General features: G+C 50.2%; 1 protein-coding gene across 2 annotated transcripts in view; it reads right to left on the reverse strand.

Moving 5' to 3' along the window:
• Window positions 1-24,816, reverse strand: part of Clcn7 (chloride voltage-gated channel 7) — a 28,013-nt gene that overhangs the window by 2,298 nt on the left and 899 nt on the right. The window contains exons 1-23 of one of the 2 annotated variants that reach the window (XM_076578144.1): window positions 22,104-22,196; window positions 15,527-15,595; window positions 13,962-14,033; window positions 13,769-13,834; window positions 13,159-13,291; window positions 12,701-12,810; window positions 11,708-11,788; window positions 10,440-10,502; window positions 10,249-10,332; window positions 9,056-9,149; window positions 8,705-8,769; window positions 8,065-8,181; window positions 7,581-7,635; window positions 6,851-6,911; window positions 6,083-6,221; window positions 5,388-5,481; window positions 3,566-3,735; window positions 2,409-2,460; window positions 1,993-2,120; window positions 1,684-1,769; window positions 1,251-1,380; window positions 408-467; window positions 149-325 (exon numbers count right to left, since the gene is read on the reverse strand). In XM_076578144.1, the coding sequence (XP_076434259.1) occupies window positions 149-325; window positions 408-467; window positions 1,251-1,380; window positions 1,684-1,769; window positions 1,993-2,120; window positions 2,409-2,460; window positions 3,566-3,735; window positions 5,388-5,481; window positions 6,083-6,221; window positions 6,851-6,911; window positions 7,581-7,635; window positions 8,065-8,181; window positions 8,705-8,769; window positions 9,056-9,149; window positions 10,249-10,332; window positions 10,440-10,502; window positions 11,708-11,788; window positions 12,701-12,810; window positions 13,159-13,291; window positions 13,769-13,834; window positions 13,962-14,033; window positions 15,527-15,595; window positions 22,104-22,181 (2,184 nt within the window). In that variant the 5' untranslated portion in view covers window positions 22,182-22,196. Of the gene's footprint in view, window positions 1-148; window positions 326-407; window positions 468-1,250; window positions 1,381-1,683; window positions 1,770-1,992; window positions 2,121-2,408; window positions 2,461-3,565; window positions 3,736-5,387; window positions 5,482-6,082; window positions 6,222-6,850; window positions 6,912-7,580; window positions 7,636-8,064; window positions 8,182-8,704; window positions 8,770-9,055; window positions 9,150-10,248; window positions 10,333-10,439; window positions 10,503-11,707; window positions 11,789-12,700; window positions 12,811-13,158; window positions 13,292-13,768; window positions 13,835-13,961; window positions 14,034-15,526; window positions 15,596-22,103; window positions 22,197-24,816 lie in introns of those variants that run through there. The other variant, XM_006971666.4, reaches the window with a different exon arrangement.

The raw sequence follows: 24,816 nt of genomic DNA on the forward strand, positions 1-24,816 counted from the left end.
ACCATCCCTGAAGGCCTCCTCTCTACCTGGTAGCAGTTACTCCAGAGGCTCCTTACCACCTTTTCAAAGTGTACAAGGCATCGAGCTTGGGCCCTGGAGGTCAACCATATCACAGCCCTGCCCCCAACTCCTTTGGGTCAATAAGTACCTGGGGCACTGTGTAGGGAGAGGGGTTCATGAATTCAGAGAGATCCATGGTGCACTCCCGCTCATCCTGGGATACATGAATGGACTGGATTGGGGGGAAGCGTGGGTAGGCATCACGGAAGTCCTTCAGCCTCAGCCGCCGCTGTACCAGACCCATGTTGGACCTCTCCACAAACACCTGCAGGCAGCAGCCAGTTATATATCTGCCACTATGAAGGATGGTGCCCAGGACACTCCCACCCAGGGACTGCGGGGCGCACCTTGTGCTTCAGGAGCACGATGAGCTGGGAGCGCAGGATCAAGCCTTGGAGCCTGGCTGGCTGGAGAGGAAAGAGTCAGAGGCCTTGAGACTGCAGTGGGAAACTCTGGCCCACGGTTGCTGTTTAGCGGTCACCTCTAAGCACAGGCCTTGAAATGGGCATCTCTCACACACAATCCTGCTAATCCCTAAAGTATCTGAGACAGGGCTAACCCTGTCAGCAGAGCATGGAAGCCACCTGCTGAGAATGGGATCAACAGGTAGCAAGACCTAATGTTTCTCACATTTCTTTCAAGCCACCAGTGCCAATGTCCAACATATCCCAACAGAGTAAGAACTGGGCCGGGGGTAAACATCAGCTGGTCTCACATCTCTTTGGCACCTCCTGACAGATGTCACAGCCACCAACACCATGACTGAGAAGTCCAGTCCCGTCAGAACTATACAAGGCTTGTAGTCTGTGGGGACAGGCCAGCTAAGAGAGGGATTTTACTTTATATCCAACACAACATTTCCTGCTCATGGGCTGGAGAAACAGATCAGTGGTTAAGAGCACTTTTGCTCTTGCAGAAGACCCGGGCTTGATTCCAAGCCCCCACATGGCAGCTCACAACCACTGTAATGCCAATTCCAATGGGATCCAATACCCTCTTCTAGCCTCTGCAGGCACCATGCACGCAGGTGGTTCACATGCAGGTAGAACACATAAACAGGATAAAAATAAATCTTGAAAAAAAATAAAGGTATCTTGATCAGGTGAACTACATGTTGAATTCCTCCAATATATGCTGCTCATGGGCACAAAATAAAAAGGGACTGATACTCAGAGAGGTGCCCACAGTACCTGGGTGTCTCCCACATCCTCCACCACGGGGAATCCATTATGATTGGATGCTGTGTCGCTTAGAACATCCACGATGACTCCAACCTTCTCTCTCCGTCTCAGGCAGGTCACAGGTGTGCTCATTACTTCCCTGCCAAGAGGTCCAACCCATTGACCCTATCTCTGTGACATTCATACCATGTGCTGTCAAGGTACTTCCTTAAGAGCTTTAGTATCATGTGAATACTTGACAGACAAGAAGCTGTCAGACTTGGGACCCCAAGACCCCCATTTCCATGCTACAGACTTAACCAGGCACTGGAAAACCAGCCATGGACCAGCTACAGTAAGAACCCTGGTACCTGGGCTCTCCACAGACATTCAGTGTTTTCCCTGTCCACATCCACCCACAGCACCCAGGAACCCAAGGGCTTAGCAGGCCAGCTGGCCATACCTGGCAGTGAGCGAGTGTGAGGTGACCGGGGCCTCCCAGTGCAGGAAGGGCACACTCTGCAGCTGGATGTGCATGTCATAGAGGCCCTGGGTACAGAGTCATGATTCAGGACACTGCCCGGCCCGGGGTCCTGAAGGCACATTGCCTCCCTCAGAGCCCTACAACTGCCCTAGTCCTGAGGGCATATGGGAGTGGCTCAATGGGCCCTCTTTCTTCTGCAGCTGCAGAAGAAACCTCGAACCCCAGTGTTAGGCTACAAGGTTAGCATCAGGGTAAGTAGAGGCAAACCACCCCTCTCATGCTGCATACCTCAATGAAGACATCGCCCACAATCTTGGCAGTCATCAGCACCAGCATGATGGGAAAGCCGTAGGTCACGTTGCTGGTGGCCTCCATCATGATGACTGTCAGGCTAAGGGTCATTCTCACGATCCCACCTGTGGGGGTAGTCATAAGCCCCTATCCCTCTTAACACAGGATCCCCAGCTCTGCCTATGTCTGCAGTCTTTTTACCCGCCTATCTTTCCAGACCCCAGAGGCAAGGATGGTAACTGCTGGGCCCTGACTACTGCCACCTGGCCATGCCATGGGGCTGATGACCTCACCTGCCTCACGTCCTCTTTTGCTCACATGAATGGCAAAGGCCAGTCTTGGTGGAACTCACAATGGATGGGCAGGGTACAAGTGAGAACCACTCACCAAACAGGGCAAAAGCTGGGGCTTACCAAGCTGAGCAGCAGCTCCCATCAGGGCATATTTACCCGGGTCTGCCCAGATCTGTGGGAGGCAACATGGCTGAGTATCAGAGGCAGTGGCAACCCTCACCCAAATCTGCCAGGGCATTCCAGTGAAGATGCTATGCTTTGGCCTACTGATCCACACACAGGAGTGAATTCCAAGGCTCACATACAGAACATTCTACTCCAGTGCCCTCTGCTACAACCTGTGTGTTAACGTTCCAGCTAGGTGTGCCTTGAATAGGGACGAGGTATACAAACTCTACCTACCACCTGCCCACACCCATGAGTTCAGAAGACTGTGCCTGCTTTGTGCTGAGAAACCTACATGAAGGAGGACAGCAGAGCAAAAGTATGCACAAGGTGCCACTGCCCACGCAGACACACTGGATCACCCAAGGAAAGACATTCAGCTGTGAAAAGATTCTAGGACATGCTACAACAGAGATGAACAAGCAGACGTCACACTCAACTGGAGACTGCAGAGACATATGAGGGTGCACGCTGTGTGCCCTAGGAAGTGTTAGCAACAGATGAGCCCAGAGACAGCAGGAAGCTAGAGGCTACTAGAGCTGGGGAAGGGAAGACGGGATCGACGTTGAACAGCAGAGGGTTCCTGTCTAGGTGAAGAAAGAGCTCTGGAGCTGGAAGTGATGGCTGCACAATGCTAAGCATCTAGTAAATGCCACTGAACTGTTTATGTTCAAAGCAATCATTCTTATGAATCACATCTCAGAGACAGACCCCAACCAAAAGGAGATTTCGACAGACAATTGAGCCTGAGGACGGGGAGGGGCAGACACAGGCTTCCTGCTGTTATCCCTTCTATCGTTTGTCAGTCTCACTCAAACGACTGGAGTGAGAAAACATACACACAGATGGAGACCCCGAGCTCCACCAGGAGCTGGTGACAGGAAGGGCTAAGAGGCCTACATGCAGGTCAGTGCTGGAGGATCTGGGCTCCTTTCCCTTGTGACAGTCTCACTCACCTCCCCAACATGTCTCCACAGTTACATGACAAGACTACTTGATAGTGTCAGAACTTTTGTCTACTTGCACTAGATACCCCGATTTCCCCTGTTCTGGCTCCTAGGGTCACCGGAACACTTGAGCAGTGGAGTTCTGGCATGCCTCTCCCAACTCACCGCTGCCCCTGTGAGGTAGGACAGGGAGATGCCAAAGAGTCGGCCCCAGGCAGCCCCAATGAGCAGGGATGGGATGAAGACACCAGCAGATACTGTGAGGCCATAGGTCCAGCAGGCCAGGAAGAAGTAGACCAGAGTGAACAGGCCTAGGGTCATGGGATTGTAGGAGCCTAGGGAAAAGGAAGGTCACTGAGCTGTAGCTGGGACTCAGGCCTGGGCAGGGATGGCCTGCCGGCCACGTGCTTCCATCCTGAGAACCAGGCCACCAGATTCCCAGTGGTGCCCAGGAAACTCTGCATTCTCAGCTTCTCCAGGTGAAGGGCAGGTCCCCAGAGTCAGAAGGGATGGTGAGAAGTGCAGCAAGGTGACCTCAAGCTGGCAGCACAGGTATCAAATTCAGGGACCACCCAGGCTCCATGTCAGCACCAAACTCCCCAGAATGAGCAAGAGCCTGCAGTGAATGTGCTCTGCCCCATGTGGAGGCCCTCGTCTAGGAGAAAGAGGAAGCCCACACTCCTGCGAGCAGCAGACTTCCAGCTCAGCTGAACTCACAATTGGTGTGACTTTACATATGCCAGCTGCATTAGGACAGATCGCCTGAGCCTGAGCATGGCCTAAGCCTGGGAGCCCAGCAACAATTACCAATTTAGGGAAAACACCAGAGGTGAGAGGTGGCCAAGACTCGTCCTACTGGGCTCCTAAACCACTCCCAGCTACGGTAATTCGGTGACAAAACTCCAAGACCTAGGACGTAGACAAGATGCCAAGGTTATATTTGTGGGTGAGAAACCAGAGAAGGACAAATAGAGAAGAACCACAGTGGCCTATGTGGCGGCCAGGGTTAGGGGATGCGCCAGTCTGTGTGGCTAAGAGCACCATAGCACAGATTACTGAGGTTAGCAGAGCCAGGTCAGGAAGGGCAGAGTTCTATGTGTGGAAGGCCATTGGCTTATTCTATACCAAATTTATCCATTAATTTTCATGATCTTTTCCCGTGGACAGCCTCCCAAACAGGAAGTCCCCAGTAGCCTTATGACAGGCAAGAATTATAAACACCTGTCACTGTGGGCAGGATGGATATCATGGTTAACTTCAGTTGTCAACTTGACACACTTGTGAAGAGGGAACGAAGGAACTGCCTCCATCAGATTGGCTTGGACATGCCTGGGGGGGCATTTTCTTGATTGCTAATTGATGTGGGAGGACCCAACATTCTTGTGGGCAGTATGATCCCTGGGCAGGTGGGCTGGACTGTATAAGGACGGTAGCTGAGCAAGCAGAAAGCAGTGTTCCTCCATAGTCTGCTTCAGTTCCTGCCTCAGCTTCCCTCCCTAAGCTAATAAACCACTCCTTCCCAAGTTGGTTTGGTCAGAGTTTTACCACTGACAGCAGCAGACAGCAAAGGAAAACAGAGGGGAGGAGCTGGAGACCCAGGCCTCAGGCTGCCCAGCTCTGCTTGGGCATGGTGTGTGGGGTTTAGCCTGGCACTATCAGGAGTGTGGTGCAGCCCAGAAAGGCCTGCTCATGGAGTCACCAGGCTGGGTTTTCTTCTGGAGAGAGATGGAGGTGACTCAGATGACTATCCTTAGGAAGGAAGGAGAAGATGGGGACCCCAGTCAGTCCCTGTCCAGGTGCTTGGCTACCAGGTACTCCACAGAACTGTGCAACCCCATGTCTCCAACTCTGCGACACTGATTCCTGCACTCCAGTACACCTCACCACACCAGAGATGACTCCTCACTCCTAGCCCAGGGCAGTGACCTCTGGGCCAAGAACTTGCCCACTGTCCTTAGTAAGTCCCAGCCACGCTGACTGCACATACCTGGTGGGTCATGGAAAAGGCTGACAACACTCTTCTCGGGGGTGTTGAAGAAGGCTGCAGCCATGGAGTTGTACTCGCCATCTGCACAGAAGAGCTGTCGAGTTGAGAGAAAGGACAGGGGAGAGATGGCCACAGGGCAGATCCTGGGCTGCGGAGTGCTCAAGTTTAATTCAGCCAGGACTTCACTGTATGACCACCTCTGGGAGATGGAGGTCCACCTGTCCCTGCTATCCAGAAGAAATAGGAAACTAGGAACTGCATGAGCAATGCCTCAGAATCAACAGTTGGACACTGGCCCTGGGAACCAGTAGGCCCAGTCTTCTGGGATGAGTGCCATTTACTACATGGAGGACACATCATTTGCTTGCCTAAGAAGAGAGGCAGCTCTCGTTTGGGGGTTTTATGAGCTGCTACAAGTATCCCTATATGGTTTCTGTCCAGTTACAGGTATGTACTTCTCTAATCTAAACTGAGCCCCATTCTAAAGCTCTCTCCAGGAGGTGTCTGGAAATGACCATGGTGAGATCAGTCTAGTACTACCACCCACTCCCCAAGCACCTGAAAGACAGCCTCAGCTTACTATGGGATCCTACATACAGAACAAGCCTAAGGCCTACTAACATTATTACCTCCAGGAAACCAGAGTTCAGGAGAGTTGGTCCTGTTCATAGGGCCAGCCCAAGGCCTATGCCTACCTGGAGCGGGTAGGACATGGAACTTCCCTGCAGGGGTTGGCAATCTCGAGATGAGTAAATCAAGACGAACGCCACTGTGGCTGTGACAGCAGCCACCAGCATGGCCTCAATCACTTGGAGGCAGGGCCGGTGGATGTACCTAGAGACCAAAGCCAGGGTGGACTTTGCTGCAGGGATGTTCAGGGGTAGCCTCACCTGCCCTGCTCCTGGCAGTTGCCATGGCAACCTGACCCAGAACCCATTGATGAGAGGGCAAAACAACACAGGTTTAATGATCAATCGGCCCAGACTCCTAGGGTTATCTTTCTCCCTATGGCTACAGACTACTCAGTAACGACTCACCCTGCTACACCACCACAGCAGCTAAGACCTGTGCAAAAAACCAGGAAGACAGTGTCTTCCCAAATTTGATTGCTTCTCTTCTAATAAAAGGGCCGGCACCCCAGGCAGAAGGTAGTCAGTAGCTAACTCACCTAGGGCTTTGCTCTCCGTGACAAAGTTTAGCTGCTAGCTTTCAGACCTCAGGACCTGAGGAATGTCTCTCAGGGGAGGAGCACTCAGCCTCTGAAGCTCCTCCAGCCCCTCCCCCACTTCCACTTCCTGTCCCTCTCCCCCAGGCCACACATTCCCGACCTATCCTGAGCAGCTCAGCTGGGTAGACCTTCAGGAAAGGATCATCACTGACAAGGCTGCTACAATTTGTCCATTTCCTGCGCCCAGTGGGGCTGTGCCTGTCAATCTGGCACACAAAACGGGGTTCTTTCTCACCTGATTCGAAACATGGTTAGCCAGTAATTCAAGGCATTGAACACAGCTCCAAGAATGCCTCCTGTGACCAGAAAAGAGACTAACGTTAGGTTCACAGGGAGGACAGAGGTGGCCCCAGAAGTGGGAAGGTCCTGCCAAGGGTGCACCGTCAGATGGCTTCCCAGTCTTGTCACTAAGGCTGTTCTGCCTTCCACTCAGCTTCTTACAGAGCAGTATGAGCTGAGCATGGGAGGAAAAAAAAATTCTGGGAGGTGCCGGGCAGTGGTGGTGCACACCTTTAATCCCAGCACTCGGGAGGCAGAGCCAGGAGGATCTCTGTGAGTTTAAGGCCAGCCTGGTCTAGAGCGAGATCCAGGACAGGCTCTAAAGCTACACAGAGAAACCCTGTGTATATGTGTGTGTGTGGGGGGGGATTTTCTGGGAGTTTAAAAAAAAAAAAGGAAATCTGAACCACTTCAGGCCCTGAGTGTTTTAGATAAGGAGGCCTCACCCTGTAGATGTTGTAAACCCCCCACCCCAGGGGAATCTCATTCCAGGTCTGAAGCTCTGGGGTCTTTCTGAAGTGCCCACCCCTGCATGCATCTGAGTAAGAATTCTAGCAGGGCAGTGCCCAGAGGTGAGGATGGAGATCCTGACAAAGACAACTCCAAGCCTGCACCACTCTGGAGCTGGGAATCCATCCTCCCCAACACAGACTGACTCTGGTCCATGCTATAGGGAGGGGCCTTACCCACTACACCCATGGCGATGAAGACAGGAATCTCATGGATGGTGTAGGCCATTTTCTGTGCAGAGGGGAAAAAGCAAAGGCTTTAAGAAATTGCTGCTTAAATTACAGGACTGAACAGAGACTCTGTCTACATGCACTGAACCTTCTAGAACTTTTATACAGAACCAGAGGTCCATAGGTGAGATAAATGGTCTTTGAGAAGCCCTTATAACCTTCATGGCTGAGCTGGTTTGGGTGGCTTGTGCAGCCTGGCACTTAACACTGGAGAGTCTCACACTGCAGCTGTGGTACACTCAAAGCCCTGAGGGAGCAGACCCTGTGCACACTCCCAGAGCACTACTACAGGGTCCTCAAACTGACAAGCAAGAGTTCAACATCCCTGCTAAGAACCAGATTTTCCCAAAGCCATGTTCAAGTCTCAGCCAACAGGGTTTTGAGGTAGCACCAGAAAGGGCAAGGTGGAACAATGTAGCTGACAAGTTACCTCTGAGTCGAATCTTCCAAAATTTATGAGGCCTGGGCTGGACAGGTCCCACATGTTTCCATGGTAGATGCTCAGAACAAAATTCAGTGTAAAGGTGGAAATCATGGAAGCAAAGAACTGTGGCAGAGAGAAGCCAGAGCCTTAGAAACCTGCCTGGTGCACCCAGCACCCTCAGAGCCCTGGCCGGCCCATTCAGTACTCAGTGTCCTCACAGCTCTACCTGACCCACCCAAACACCTCAAAGCCACATCTGGCCCACCTAGGCTCCAAGTTATATAGAACACTCTCATCTGAATGCCAGAGCCAGACATGGAGGCTGGGACTTACTGTCATTTGGAAAGCTGTGTGTCTGGATACCCCATCTAAGACAAAAAGCAGGGTACTGGAGCCAAGTGGGGCTGGGTCTACTGCTTGGCTGGGCAAAGATGGCGTTGCTGCTCTACAGACAAGCCAATGAAGGACATAAGAGAAGGTAGTGTTTCTGGGGTTCCCAGCACCAAGACACCCGGGACACATGTAGAGCAACTGGACCCCCTGGGGCATTCTACAATACAGAAGGATGGACTGGCTATATGGTGAATCTCAAGGGAGGGAGAAGCATGATCACTCTGGCCAGAGGGCGCCTTCCTCAGGCACTTACAATTCTCCATGTCAGGAACTGATTCCAGAAGGAGGCGCCTTCCTCCAGGCTGAACAGAACCCCACCTAGAAGGCAAGTGGCAGGCCTAAAGTGCCACCCAGGCCATTGGGCAGCCTGCCCACTGCCAGTGCCCAACAGAGGCCGCAGGGAATTAAGAACATGACACAGGGAAGCTGCTAGCTGGTACTAGGCCACAGCTGGTGGCTGTAAGACACTGCCCACACCCTCACCTGGCACTTGTCTACAAACATCAGAACTATGCCTACAGAAAAGCCCTGCTTCCCCATCCTGGCCAACCACAAAGCACCCCAGGGCATAGCCAGAGATGAGGCGGAACTGGCCCCTCCTTACCCACAGGGGCTCCAAATGCAGCAGACACTCCAGCTGCAGCTCCAGCTGAGACAAAGTCCCGCTTTTCTGTGTCTCTGCGGAAGTATTCAAAGATCTGAAAGAGAAAGATGGAGGGTGTTGAGGAGGCTCTGAAGGGTCACTTATCACAGGAAGGGAAGTTGGAAACAGGTCCCACCAAAGGGACCAAAGAAGAGATGTAAGAGGCAGGATCTTTTTTTCTAGATAATCAGGCAGGGAGCCTTTTTCTAACAATCACTTCATTATAATCACAACCGTAGCTACTGGATTCAGAGAGCAATACTAGAGATAGTGACAGAAAACAGGAGAGCTGGGGTGCCCATGTCCCCACAGCTGAGAGCATAACCACAGGATTCCATTTGTGACCGTGACCCAACTTCACACAGGCAAGAAGTCTATGAACTTCTTGTTCCAGCTCTATCTTACTAACTGGAGAAAATCCAATGGGTGGAAAAATCTAAACTTACTCTTGATTTTAAAAAGGATTGTTCAGTCAGGCTTAGTGGTGCATCCTTGGCACCTCAGCTCTCAGAAGCCTTGAGACAGAATCCTAAGTTCAAGGCCAGCCTGGGTTATACAGAGTGACTATTTCAAAGACGGCTATAGACTTATCAACATGTAAGTTTAGTGTAATGCCCATCTTACTGCTGGTAACAGTGAGAAACATGATAAAATTGTACCATGTACCTGAGTAGCCATTTAAAGCTCTGACCTCCCTCAAGTGACTGTCCCTGTGAGAAGCTAGTCAGAGCTATAGATCCTTTTCAACAGAATCACACTAGCATATAACACCAGAATTCTAGGAACTGACATGGAGAGTCCACATGGTTTGTAACTACCTGGACTGGGAACAGACCAGGTTGTCCTTAGAGTTAGAGATAGGGACAGGCACTGGATGTGTTTTTTGCTCGTTTGTTTTCTTTTCGAGACAGGGTTTCTCTGTGTAACAGTCCTGGCTGTCCTGGAACTCACTTTGTAGCCCAGGCTGGCCTCAAACTCAGAGATCCGCCTGCCTCTGCCTCCTGAGTGCTGGGATGAATGGCGTGCGCCACCACTGCCCAGCAGGAACTGGATGTTGAGGGAGACCCAGAAGTCTGGATGAAGACTGCGTGGGCAGGAGACCAGCTGAGACACGTCTGTGAATCCCCAGTCCATGTATGTATGGAAGTACTCACCTTGAAATCTCGCTTGAGTGATGTCGACCTTCCCTGTGAAATCCCAGCAGCGATCACTGAACCTGAGTGGATCATTGGCCCTTCCTGAGAGCACAAAGCAATCAGTACTCAGAGGCCATGCATGGGTCTTGGTGTCCTCCCAAAGACAGAAACCCAGACTCAGAAGGGACCAGTGTCACTCATTCTGTTACCTTTCCTACAGCCAGTCCCCCTACCACAGACAGAATCACACCGGACACCTTGATCACCAGCGTCTGGAAACAAGGAAACAAGATGCAGAGTTTGAATAAACATGCTGTACCCGTGCCTGAGCCCCAAGGGCTCAAGAAGAGCCAGCACTCTTGCTGAGAACTCACCCTGATCATCCACCCACACTGCAAATGCTGCCCTACGACTACGCCTCTGCTCTAGGCCAGTACAGCTTTATCTTGGGGACAACTACTAGCCGGGACTGAAAGTATGGCCCCCATCTCATGAACATACAGGTGTTTCCACCTGGAGATTTGGGCACCCACTACACGGATACCCCAGTATTTCTCCCCATATCAGGCTAAGAACCATGAAGATGGAGGCTGAGGGACTGTGACTCCCCTGAACTGCATGAGCCTGGTGGATGCTCAGGGCAGTCAAAGGTGAACAGAAAGCTACTCTGTCATCTGGGCTCATTAACAATAAAACAACAACTTATACATGCCTCCCTTGATACATGGCCCCTGGTGCAGGTAGGAGGGGGCCCTGGGAAGGATATCATGTTCAATGCAGGTTCTGAGGAAGCCTCCCAAACCTAGTCTGTTAGCTAAAGGTGTTTAGCGAAACATTCGTGTTCCACTAAGTCTAGTATGGGTAACAAGTCAGTGCTATGCCCAAAAGCATCATGTCTACCCTATTCTACAGCAGAGTAGCAGCACAGGTCTCTTGCTTTCCAGAATGTGACTACACTGCCTTTCCTTGGCTATAGGGCACCAGGACGGGGAGCACCCCAGGGAGGTGATGGAGTATTAGGCAAGGGAGTACATCAAAGGAGGCCAATGTTCATCTGCCTTCTGAGACAGGGGCAGGAGGCAGTGTCTGTCCAGACTCAGGCAGAAAGGCTGGTCAGGCAAAAACAACTAGTAACAAACAGACTGTGCTGACAACTGCCCAGCCTCTGTGGCATCAGGATGCTGCTAGTACTACACATTATGAGTATGAGAGAGAACTTGGAAACTAGGGAAAGGAAGGCAGACCGTCTCCAAGCCTAGCTTAGCCCCTCTGGCTCTGAAACACTCAGGGCCACAGAGTCCTGAGTTACAGATGTGTACTGCTGACTGCAGACAAAGACCAGCTTTTGCCACTTTCAGATGTACAATCTGTCCTTGTGTTCACACACAAGAGCTGGTGTGCACAGAGCTTGTGCCAGGTGTGGAGGGTCAAGCAAAGACAGACTTAATTAAACCAGCAGAAATCCTGCACACCTCACCTTGAGCCGCACCACGTGGGGGATCTTCACCCCATTGAGGAAGCACTTGATCTGGGGGATTCCGCTGCCAGCAGCAACTGGCTAGAAAGACAGAAGTGCCACTGAGCAGGTAGAGTAAGGGGGTGCAGCCTTACAACCACAAGAAACATGAGGAGCAGGTGTGGAGAAGGGCTTCATGTCAGGAAATAGAGGTTCCTCCTTACCCCAGCCCAGAATGGAAAGACCCTGAAAAAAAAACCTAATGGGCATGTGTAAAGGGCCAAGGGTAGAGTCTGGTGGTCATGTATCCCCAAGTGAGCTAGATAAAGGAAATACCCCAGGATGGACAAGACACTCATCATGTCCCAAGCAGGAACTAAAACTTCCTATATATGGGACAGCTGGTCTATATCCACATAGAAGGTTCTGGATGTTGTCTATTTCTTCTTTCACTACATAAAAAGGAAAAGAAGCATAGAGGGAGCTGGAGAAGGGAGGACCCCGGGAGCCTTGGAATGAAGATGCATTTTGGAGGGGCCATCTGTGGGATGGGAGTAGTCTCCCTGGGGAATGGCTGGTCCTGCTGCCCCCTCTGCTTGGATCCTTGCAAGAGTTGTCCAAATTCCTGAGATTTTGTAGGCCCTAGAATACTTCATTGTCTAGCTATGTGAAGGCCCTGAAAGATTTAGCTCTAGCTACATGTGACTACGGGGTAGGTGTGGCACACCTATGGTCTGGGTATGAACTGGGTGGCCAGGGGATATTGGGTAAGAGTTGTACTGCTGGGTTAAATATGGTACCACTAGGAGTCAAGCTGAGGAAACCCCAGTGTTCTTTCTGTTCTGACTGAATACTTCTCATCTGTATATACTGTGGTGCTCTCTGCCAGAAAGCCTCCATCCTCATAAGCTAACAGGGTCCATGGTGGGTAAGACAGAGAGGACCATCCATTCACTGAGACCTGTGCCCACTTTGGATCTAGGGTAACCATTCTCCTACACACAGTGGCTTTACCTCTATGAAGGCCACAATCACGGACCCGACGAGCACGAAGGCGGAGTTCAGTGTGGCCCACAGCAGGAGGGAGAAGGACAGGCCGCCTTTCTCTGTGAACTTGTCGATGTCTCAGGGATCGTCAAGGACAGGTACTGCTGCACATCTGGAGCATACAACTGCCCTGCTTTGTCTCACGATTATGGCCGGTCTATCTGGCCCAGATCATCTCATGACCTGGACCAGCATAACTACTGACTAGCTAGCAGGCTATGGTGCTAAGTGGACAACTTAGAGACATCTCACAGCCTGATTATGAACACACCACCCATATGCTGACCTGTGTGTGTATGGTAGGGGTAGTTTCTACGGAGTTGGGCCTGCTCTGTTCTTTACTGCCTGCTGTGAAGGCACATGCTTGTGTTCTGTTAATGAACCCTCACCCCATGTGCCCCATGCTGAGTGTCTCTAGAGGATACTGTCCTTGATGACTCTGTACTTGAGGCCTGCCAGGTTCTCCACTACAATGTCAATGAAGCAGGCTACCAGGCCTGTGAGGATTCCAATGAGGGCACAGATAACCCAGCGCTTGATCTCCACCGTCCGGAAAGCCTAGACAGGGATGGGAAACATGGTGCAGTCATGGCCGGCACTGCAGCTAGGTGCCTGTTGGCACTGCTCTGGCGCTGGCAGACTCAAGGGCTGTACCACACACAGTACAAAGTTCAGCTCTCAGCCCAAATCTGCTAACAACAGCCTCCAGCCAATGTTTCAATGACCACTGAGGGCCACAGGAAGTCACAAGGAGGTAAGTCACATTCCCTACACAAATTCACAACTAGCTACTAGCATTCAAGGCACTGTCTGCCATCTGCAGAAGCTTTATTGGCCATGATGATTATAGCACTCCTCGAAGTTTCCAGCATCTGGTGTCACATGTTCAGAGCCCCATCCTCCACACACAAATCATGAAAGTGTGGCAGTAGAACCCAGAGGCTCGGAGGAGAAAAGGGAGGGGATGGAACAGGGACACTGCCTGGCCCAACGTGCCAGCACCAGGCCAATAAACCACAAGCCCACCCTGCTCACCGTATGGTTGATTCGTCTCTCCTCTTCCAGGAAGAGCTGGTTCTCGCTATTGTCATAGTCCAGGCTCTACACAGACCAGGACACAAGGTACTTGATTACTGAACCAGGGACCAGAGTGCAAGTACAGCCAGGTGACAGGGAAGAGGGCTGGAAAGGCAGGGCTTGAGCTCAGGAGGGAGGATGGGGAGCCCACCTCATACTTGAGGGAGAGGAGCTTCTCATTGTGTGGAATCTCCTTGGGGAAGGTGTGAGGAGGGTCCACGTCCTGTGGAAGAAAAAGGCAGTCCCATGCTCTTTAATAGGAACAAGGTGAAGAAAAGGGGCTGAGTCTCAAATCTCATAGTTCAGCATTATCTGACACCCAAGGCTGGGAAGTCACAAGAAACCTACAAACCACCCCCCCGCTAGATTTGGACACAAACACCCTCCAATGGGACCCTGCAAACACCATAGGTTTGTTTCAGGAGTATAAGGTTAGTTTAACATCCTAAAAAAATCAACAGATGTGCTATAGCAGGACAAAGGTCCACAAACCATCCGAAATTTTTTTGTTTTTTGTTTTTGTTTTTTTGAGTCAGGGTTTCTCTGTGTAGCCCTGGCTGTCCTGGAACTCACTCTGTAGACCAGGTTGTCCTGGAACTCAGAGATCCACCTGCTTCTGCCTCCCAAGTGCTGGAATTGAAGGCACGTGCCACCACTGCCAGGCCACAGACCATCTTATAAACACAGAAAAAGCATTAGAAACACTCAACAAAGCTAGGTGTGGTGGAGCACACCTACAATCCTGGCACCCCGGAGGCAGAATCAAGAGGATTGGAAATTCAAGGTCAACTTGGGTTACATAGCAAAGCACCTAACTAACAAGAAAGGAGGCAGCTAAGTGACAGCGTGCTTGCCTAGCAGGCCCAAGACTCTCGGTTCCATCCCCGAGTCTAAATTAACAACAAAAGTACTAAAAGAAGCTAAAATGGGAGTCTGGAGAGATGATCAGAGGCTGAGTGTTTGCTCTAGCAGAAAACCCAAATTTGGTTTTTGGGTATCCACACCACACAGCTTAGAACAGCCTATAACTCCTGCTCCAGGGGATCCAATGCCCCTGGCCTCTGAGGACACCTACACCCTCAGGCCTGTGAGAACACTCTGCATCACTGCCCTCTGGACAAGTAAAACCGCAGCAGATAGCACCAAAGACAAGCAAACTCCAGAGGAGAGGAGTGGCTCATGAAACATTTCATGTTTGTTTTTTCCAGACTTATTTTTTATTATCTGTATGCATGTGTGTGCCTGTGTATAGCCATGTGCATGTGAGTACAGGCATTTATGGAGGCCCAAAGAGGGTGCTGGATCCCCAGGAACTGGAAGTGCAGCCACCTGACATGGATGTTAGGATCTGAACTCTGGTACTCTGTAAGAGCACTGTGCCCTCCTAGTCCCTGGAGAGCTTGTTTTGGGGGTGCCAGAATCCGTCCGATGGTCAGAAGAAATGGCTGCTCTTCATGCCTGAGGATTCCTCATCCCTCTGAGACCCATCTCACCTAGATATCTTCACACTAAGCTCACTCCTGCCAAAGGCCTCTGTGCTCCATGGCCTCCTCCACAGTGCTTCTGCCCACCCCTTCACATCTGAGGCTGCTGCTGGTCACTTGGCCTCAGAGACCGTATCCATATTCTGCATGCCATCTCTGCCGACCATGCTACCCTTCCACTTCCCTTCGCTAAGGTCAGCTCAGTGGGAGCAGGGGACATAACACCACTCACCGGGTCCAGAAGCTCATCGTCCAGCTCCACATTGTTCATCTGTCCAATTCGGAAAAGTGCAGAATGAGACTACAAACAGAAGAGAGGCCATGAGGACACCAGATGAGGGAGGGAGAATACAACTCATTCTCATTCCCACCCTCACATCCTGCTCTCCTTGGTGTTGGAACCCAGGTCTGCTCCTGACATGCGCAGCCTGTCCCTGAGAAGGCTAGCACGGGACAGAAAGCCCAGTTTTTCTCACCCTAATATACCATCCTGTCCACTCCATATGAGAGGAAACTGACCATGCACCAGGGCCAAGGGCTACAGGATGTGTCCAAGCAAGTCAGGGTCCACTGCCATGAAGCTATGGTTCCTCCCCTGCCTACCACCTCTACCAAGTCATGTCTAGTCAGTTTCTCTAGGCCTCTCTCTGCTTCAAGCATGCTAATGCAGCCCTCCCAAGCAGAAGCTGTAACAGCTGAGTGGGTCTAAGGGTGGAAGTTCTTGTGGTGGTACAGCTTGAGGTAGGTGTGGGGCAGCCAGTGCCCTTTCTTAGGACACTTTCCAGACTGTTAGCCCAGTAAGTGGTAGTGGAAAAGTTGGGGGGAGGGTGGCACTTATGCCCATTTTCAACTATTTCCTAGGTATTTACAAAAGTGCTGGTAGGGGCTCCTGGGAAGGCCAACTTCTGAGCTGCTGGGCAAGAGCCATGTGGCCCTCCATTCACTGTTAGAAAGCAAAGTAGCTGTGATGGAAAGCAAGTGTGGAAGACAGCGGGAGCTCCAAGGCCAGCCCAGCAGCTCGCGGACTGGAATTGTCCCTGGAGCTATTTTCCAGACCTGAGGCAGCTGCAGGCCCAGCCTCACTCTTTCTTTACCCTTCCTGTTCCAAAGACCCTTATCAAGGTTCACTGGGGTCCCAAGCATTTACATTTTATTATTATTGTTACTATTATCGTTATTGCTTTTTTTGAGACAGGGTTTCTCTGTGTAGTCCTGGCTGTCCTGGAACTCATCCTGTAGACCAGGCTGGCCTCAAACTCTGCCTGCCTCTGTCTCCTGAGTGCTGGGATTAAGGGTGTGCGCCACCACACTGGAGCTACATTTATTTTTTAATATTTATTTTAAAATTCTGTGTGTCAATATGTCCCTGTGCATGGAGGTGCCTGCAGGGGCCACAAATGTTGGATCCCTTCAGCTGGAGTTGGGAGCAGCCTGATGTGGGTACTGGGAACTGAACTTGGGTCCTCTGCTAGAGCAGTATGTGCTCTTAGCTGCTGAGCCAACTCTCCAGCTCCCAAGCATTTCTTTTTTCTTTTTTTAATTAATTAATTAACTAATTAATTAATTAATTTAGGTTTTTTTGAGACAGGGTTTCTCTATGTTGTTTTGGAGCCTGTCCTGGAACTTGATCTGTAGATCAGGCTGGCCTCGAACTCACAGAGATCCGTGCGGCTCTGCCTCCTGAGTGCTGGGATTCAAGGCGTGCGCCACCACCTCCCAGCATCTCAAGTACTTCTTAGGGACACAAAATACAGCTGATACATGAGAAGCATCCAGGCTGGGGCACTCAAGCCCCTCTCAGCCTTCCTCTCATTCCAGTTAAGAACCATAACTACAACAGGAAAGGAAACCAGAACCAGTAAGGAAGCTTCTGGTCTAAGGGCCCTGAAATCCAGGAGGGGCCTGTCTCCTTGGATGGTTCATCCCTATATTGTGTCCCAACAAGCTTTGGGAACTTGCCCTTCCCAGCCCACAGCCACCCAAAGCTCCCTTTACCTGTCTCCTTCCATCCCAGAAACACCAGAAACCCTTGCAGAGCTCCCGACACCCAGGACCCCAGACTCCTGTTCTTACAGGCACTGTGACCTGGAGCTGCAGATAGGTGAAATGTTTCCACATTTACCCCCAAATATACAGGAAAGAGCTCCCCTTCCCCTGGAGCCTTTCTAGGGGTGCAGCAGACTAACACTCATAGACGTCCCACAGCTGTATGTATGCTCACCACAGCCAGGGGTTCCCTCTGGTGCCTTATCATAGATTAACTCCTAATCTACTGACCAGCTACAACATAGGGTGACAGAAATGAGGAAGGCATCCTGTGGGACAGAGTGCAGGAAGTCAGGTACCCAGCTGGCTGCCCCTGGCCCCCGCTCATTCCTGTGCATACACAGGCATGGGTTCATGTTCACAACTGGGGGATGGAGAAAGCATCACCAAATCACATCTTTGGGCTTGGCTGGCAACCTCCACCCTGAGTATCCTCAGGTACCACAGGGATCAGGAGGAAAGAGCACCAGAGGAGGTGACAAACATCCAACCATTTCACCTGGAGGGGACCTAGAAGGGGACACATCCTGCCCCCAATCCATGTCCACTTCTGGACTTTCCAGCTGGGGATACTGTGGGCCGCTCTTGGTTAGGTTGTTTTTTGTTTGGTCACCCTGGTTCACATGACCCACACATGACAGGCAGGGCAAGGATCACTTAGAGAGTCCCCTCCAGTCCTGCCACAATCTCACTTAAAAAAAGACAGACTCGCCGGGCGGTGGTGGCGCACGCCTTTAATCCCAGCACTCGGGAGGCAGAGGCAGGCGGATCTCTGTGAGTTCGAGGCCAGCCTGGGCTACCAAGTGAGTTCCAGGAAAGGCACAAAGCTACACAAGAGAAACCCTGTCTCGAAAAACCAAAAAAAAAAAAAAAAAAAAAAAAAAAAAAAAAAAAAGACAGACTCGATGGAGAGGTAGTGGAGCACACCTTTAATCCCAGCACTGGGGAGGCAGAGGCAGGTGGATCACTGTGAGTTCGAGGCTAGCCTGGTCTACAGAGCGAGTTCCAGGACAGCCAGGGCTACACAGAGAAACCCTGTCTTAAAACACCAAAAAAAAAAAAAAAAAAAAAAAAAAAAAAAAAAAAGAAGAAGAAGAAGGAAAAGAAAAGACAGACTCACCATACCAAGCATGCTGGGTCAGGCAAGTTGTGCCAAGAGGCTACATATAAGCAGGCCACCCTCTATATGCCTTATTGGGGACAGTCTATTCTGAGGACCACCATGAACAGGATGACAGCACAGTACTCTGGTTGCATTTGAACTTCATATAAACGTGGAACTTGACTGAGCCCACAGGGCTCTTGAAGTGTCACCCACCATGAACCCTGTTCACCTCCTCAGGGAAATTCCCCTAGGTGCTGCGTGACCAGGAGAAAACACAAGGACAGGGAAGTAGGGGCTGAGGGGCACAGCAGAGAGAAGGGCAGTGGCCAGTCTGTTTTACCTATCACTGAGAGCTAGACAAGCCAAAGGCCATCAACAACTGTTCCACTATAGCACAGGTGCCAAGAGTCAGACCCACGAGGCTAAGAAAATGAAACCATGGAAGTTTAAGAGGACGGTGGGAGAGGTGCTGGCCATGGGTAAGCATGTCAGTCCTTGCTTACACAATAACCTCGACTCCAGACTTGGTAAGCAGTGGCCCAAATCCATGACAGAGCAGCAGCAAGCAGAAGCCCAAATCAGGAGAAGGCCGCCAGAGCAATGAGTGACAGAGGACAATCCACAGACCACAGTGGGGCACAGGGGCCTGGTCCTCCTTGCAGGGAAGTAGCTGCAGAAGGCTTAGAGCTGTGTATGACTAGGGAAGTGGAAGGAAGGACGGACGGACGGACGGACGGACATTCCCAGGGATCTAGACACACTGCACAGCTGCCAAACTCAGTGCTCTAGTACTGAGCTACAATTACTCAACATACCACCCTAAAAGGAACTGGTTGAGAACACAGGCCTGCTCAGGACTAGTTTTGCAACTTCTGGAAATCTGTAATTATTTCAAAGTTACATAAAACAAAAATTCCCCCACACCAAAAGACTGGAAAGGTAACTTTCAAAACAGAACATAAATGCAAAGCATAGCGTTTGAGAGTGGCTGACAGGCAAAAAATAGAAAATTACAAATCACTCACACACACACACACCAAACAGGTAACAAGAGCAAAGCTCTGAGCTGACTGGACATGCATGCAGTGCACACATACATACACGCAGTGCACAGACATACATGCACACAGTGCACACACATACATGCATGCAGTGCACAGACATACACGCAGGCCAGCCTGGTCTCCATAGTGCGTCCCAGGCTAGTCAGAGCTATGTGGTAATATTGTCTCTGCTCCTTCCCCGTCCCCTCAAATGTTCAAGGTCATCCTCAGCTACAAAGCTGTTTGAGGCCAGCCTCCAAAATGTGGTTATATCTATAAAGACAGAGATTAAGAAGAGGTGGTGGCCAGGATTGAAGGGGGAAGAAGGGAAGAAAACTCTGGGTACAGTTTCAGTTTTACAACTGAAACCGTTGTAGAGACTAATTCCCCAACATTAAGAATATACCAGACTAGGAGCTGGAGAGATGGCTCAGAGGTTAAGACACCAGCTGCTCTTCCAGAGGTCCTGAGTTCAATTCCCAGCAAGTGGCTCACAGTCATCTATAATGAAATCTGGTGCCCTCTTCTGGCCTGCAGGCACACATGCTGGCAGAATTCTGTATAAATAAATAAATCTTGGGGAAAAAAAAAGAATACCAGACCGGAGCCAGGTGGCAGTGGCCCACACCTTTAATCCCAGCACTCAGGAGGCAGAGGCAGGCAGATCCCTGTGAGTTCAATGCCAGCCTGGTCTACACAGCAAGTTCCAGGACAGCCAGGGCTACAGAGAGAAACCCTGTCTTAAAAAACAAAAAAGACAAAAACAAAACTAACAAACAAAACACAACAACAACAAAAAACCCTACCCCACCCCACCCCACCCCAAAAAAGGAAAAAAGAAAAAAAATATAGCAGACGGGTAATGGTCCAACTGTAATGTGTAATACTAGGTACTCAGAGGTTGAGGGAGGAGGGTCAAAAACGAAAAGCCTGGGCTAGTGGATAAAGGCATCTCCTCCAGAGCCTGATGATCTGAGTTCAATTCCATGAATCCATATGGTGGAGGAAAGAACTGACTCCAAGTTATCCCAATTTCCACACATCCACCATGGCATACATGTGCAGACACACATACATACAAAATAAATAAACATAAAAAAATTTTAAAGCTAACCTCAACTACACAGAGAGTTCAAGACCAGCCTGAACCACTTCTACACTATACACTAGACTTATACACTATACCAATACTCTGACCCACATAAAATATTGCCCGGCAGTGGTGGCACACGCCTTTAATCCCAGCACTCAGAAAGCAGAGGCAGGCAGATCTCTGAGTTCAAGGCCAGCCTGGGCTACAAACCAGAATCCAGGACAGCCAGGACTGTTACACAGAGAAACCTGTCTCAGGAAATTAAAATAAATAAATAAATAAATAAATAAATGAAAGAAGTGGGTAGGGCAGAGCACCTGTGTAGTACACAGGAAGTCTGGGTTCAATCTCCATTATGAGGTAAATGGGTGAAAATAGTGTGTGAACCTAGATAGTACATTGATGTTATGTGATGTTATGTGCTCTTCCTACAAATACACACACATATATATGTATACACACACACACACACACACACACACACACACACACACACACAGCCATTTTATTTGAAAAATGAGGACAACCATGGAACTCTGGCATCCTCCAGTTCTAGTGGAACCTGAGTTGGAAAACATTATTTTGCACTTGGACACGGACACCCTATTTTTACATGTCTAACTTTTTTTTTTTTTTTTTTTTTTTTTTTGGTTTTTCAAGACAGGGTTTCTCTGTGTAGTTTTGGTGCCTGTATCTCACTCTCTCACTCTGTAGCTCAGGCTGCCAGGCTGACCTCGAACTCACAGAGATCCGCCTGGTTCTGCCTCCCGAGTGCTGGGATTAAAGGCGTGCGCCACCGCCGCCCGGCTATCTAACACTTTTTTGAGACAGTCTCTCTCTACATAGCCCTGGCTGACCTGGAACTCATTATGTAGACTAGGCTGGCCTCAAATTCAGAGATCCACCTGCCTCTGCCTCCCGAGTGCTGGGGTTAAAGGCGTGTGTAACTATCTAAGACCTCATTTTTTGTTAAGCTCTTCACTGTTGCACACTGTCAGCTCTACATTCCCACCTCCACGAGCAGCTGCCAGGTGCCAGGCTCTAATGCTCAGCACCAAAGAAGCCTGGACTACTGCAGGGGGGGCACACACACACACACACACACACAAAGGCACGTCATACAGCCAGCCCAAAGGTGACAAAGGTGACAGAAATGGGGAGGAGAGACCCACTTTAGATGCAGCAGCCAGCAGGTCTACACAAGCAGAGCAGCCCAGAGCAGGGAGGAGTGGACCCTAGGGACAGGCTTGGGGTGGGTATGGGTCTACATGGCTGCCTGGAGGCTGCCAGGACCCTGTCCTTCAGCTCTCTTCACCCTGTTGGGCTGAGGCTTGCTTAAAGCTGAGAGAGGAGGAGAACAGCTCTCACCAGAAGATAGCAGGGCCCCAGGGCCACTGGGGACAATCAGAGGACCCTGCCCTGAAGCTTTCCAACAGCCCAGGTCTCCTGTCTTCCCCAACAGCACCTCAGGCTATGGTCTGTGGTGCTAAGTTACCAGGGCAGAACACAGTCCCACACTCACCTGAGGTCCCTCTTCTGCTGAGGGAGGGGGTGTCTCTGGTGGCAATTCCCGAAATGGGCCTGTAAAAATGCCCTGCATTTAAACTGCAAACACACACTGCTACCTCGACACGACCATTTGCTCTGGGATCAAACAGCCTCACGGAATACTCGACTTCCCATTGCCCACACACATGACCATGACTTCCCGGCTGACCTCACCCTCTCCCTGTTCCACCATCACCCACACCTAAGAAAAGGCCCAAAGCCTTGGCCTCCAGGTAGTCCTGTGGGGCCTGAGCTTTAAACCCAGCCCCAGCCCATCCTACCTACAGCAACTACTTCATTGCTTGGCCTGCTTCTGCCTGGCTGAGCGGGCAACAATGCCACCAACCCAATCCTGGAGATGCCGTAACAAACCCCAGAGGGCCAGGAGGTAGTCAGGATAAGAAGCTCATGTTCAGTCCGATCACCCCACTGTGTCCCTCTTTTTATTTCAAAAGGATCCTGACTCCAGACTAGCTTACAAAGACTCCTGCTGCAGTATCAGGACACCCCATGCCTAACTATGAGCCTGCCTCTTATCCAGAACAGACTTTCCTGAGTAAAGCAGCACCAAGAAGTCATTCAGCTGAAGAGGGGGCCATAGACAAATGTCAAGTGCAAAGATGCCTTAGTTTTTTGTTGGGGGGGAGGGGAGACAACGGGATACAATTGCTTGTTTTGTTTTGAGACAGGGTCTCATCTAGTTCATGACGCTTCAAAAATCACTGACCTTCAACTTCTGATCCTCCTGCCTTCACAACTTGCATGCTGGAATTATAGCTATTTGCTACCACACCCAGTTTTATGTGGTGCTGGGAGACTGAACCCAGGGCTTCACTGATGCTAGGCAAGCATTCTGTGTGCCCAGACCCTTGCTGTTAATGACTGGTATCTACTGAGAGCCTGTTTTCCAACATTCATTTGCTTTTTACAGAAGAGAAAACTGGCACAAGCAGGCCTCAGATCCTCCCTGAAATTCTGGCTGGTCTGGTGCCCACTGCAGAGGGGTCCCAACCTGCAGGCAGTGTTTGTTCAGCCCACCTAAGCAGGGCAAGGATCCTTTAGCACTGGAGCCCCTGGCTTCCTGCATGTCTCTCCTAGACCTAAACCAAACCCAAAATCAAGTCATGTGCCTGGACAGGACTTCCACACCCTGCACCATATTCCAAACTATTGTAGCATTCTAAACATACACTCTCTTTGTCCTGAGCTTGTCTCAGGGTCTTGCACTACTCACATAGGGCACAAAAGTACTCTTTGCACCTACATCTATAGGGCTCCTCACATAGAACCGGCAAGGACGTGGGCCTATTTCCAGAGGGAAGGAAGCTATCTTATACACCTCAGTGACCTGCACACAGACCTCAAAATCCACAGTGGGGCAGGTGCATAATTACTTTAAGTTGTTTAACAGCAACCAATCAATTGTATTAACTGCAGACTTAAAAGCTATAATGGTATTTAGGGAAAAAATAAACTCATTCTTTCAAAAGAAACCAACTCTTAGGTCCCTTGCAAAGAAAAGCAAAACCAAACAAATAAAAGTAAAACCTACAACCATTCAATCCTGAGAAGTCCAAACCCAACTTATGTCAGTTTCCAATCTCTTTTCCTTTCTTAAAACCAGTTTCCAACGTAAGGTTATTTTGTTGTTTTGAGAGAGAGAGAGAGAGAGAGAGAGAGAGAGAGAGAGAGAGAGAGAGAGAGACAGACAGACAAGACAGAGTGAGAGTGTGTGTTATACAGGTAGAGGCCTAGAGAGGAGACGGTGGCCAGATCCCTGGAGTTAGAGTCACGGATGGGCCGGGCAGTGATGGCACATGCCTTTAATCCCAGTACTGGGGAGGCAGAGGCAGGTGGATTTCCGTGAGTTCGAGGCCAGCCTGGTCTACTGAGTGAGTTCCAGGGCAACCAGGACTATTTCACAGAGAAACCTTATCTCAAAACAAAACAAAACAGCCAGGCGGCGGTGGCGCACGCCTTTAATTCCAGCACTCGGGAGGCAGAGCCAGGTGGATCTCTGTGAGTTCGAGGCCAGCCTGGGCTACCAAGTGAGTTCCAGGAAAGGTGCAAAGCTACACAGAGAAACCCTGTCTCGAAAAACCAAAAAAAAAAAAAAAAAAAAAACAGGGTTACAGATGGTTGAGCCACTGGACTTGGGTGCTGGGACCCGAACTTGGGTCTTCTGCATGAGCAGCAAGCACTCTTGGCCACTAAGCAATCTCTCCAGCCCCCAATGTTACTTTCTTTACAACAGGGATAGCAAATCACAACTCCCAGAAACACCTAAGACGGTCTGACACAGCCCTACCGTTCTACTATAGTCACTTCAAATTCCTGCAGCAGACCAGACTTCTACACAGATGTTACTTCAAGCAACAAGAAACTGATTTTGACTTTCATTGTCTGATGCACCTTTAAGGGTCTGGAAAAGCCTAAATGTAAATTCTGTTCTTCCTAGCCTTTAAAATGGTAGGAGTGCTTGTTAGACAACTCTAAAACCAGGAGACATCAAGACATTCACATAAATACCTGACTCAAAATTAATACAATGCATACAGGCAGGAGAGCCAAAGACATGCAAATAAGCAAAACAGTGACCCCTTTCAAACATGAAGCATTTAAAGGCACAAACTGTGTTTTGAGTGATGAGCATACTCTGGCCTCTGACTTGTTACTTATTACGTCTA

Source organism: Peromyscus maniculatus, chromosome 8, assembly GCF_049852395.1.
Source record: "Peromyscus maniculatus bairdii isolate BWxNUB_F1_BW_parent chromosome 8, HU_Pman_BW_mat_3.1, whole genome shotgun sequence".
NCBI lineage: Eukaryota > Metazoa > Chordata > Mammalia > Rodentia > Cricetidae > Peromyscus > Peromyscus maniculatus.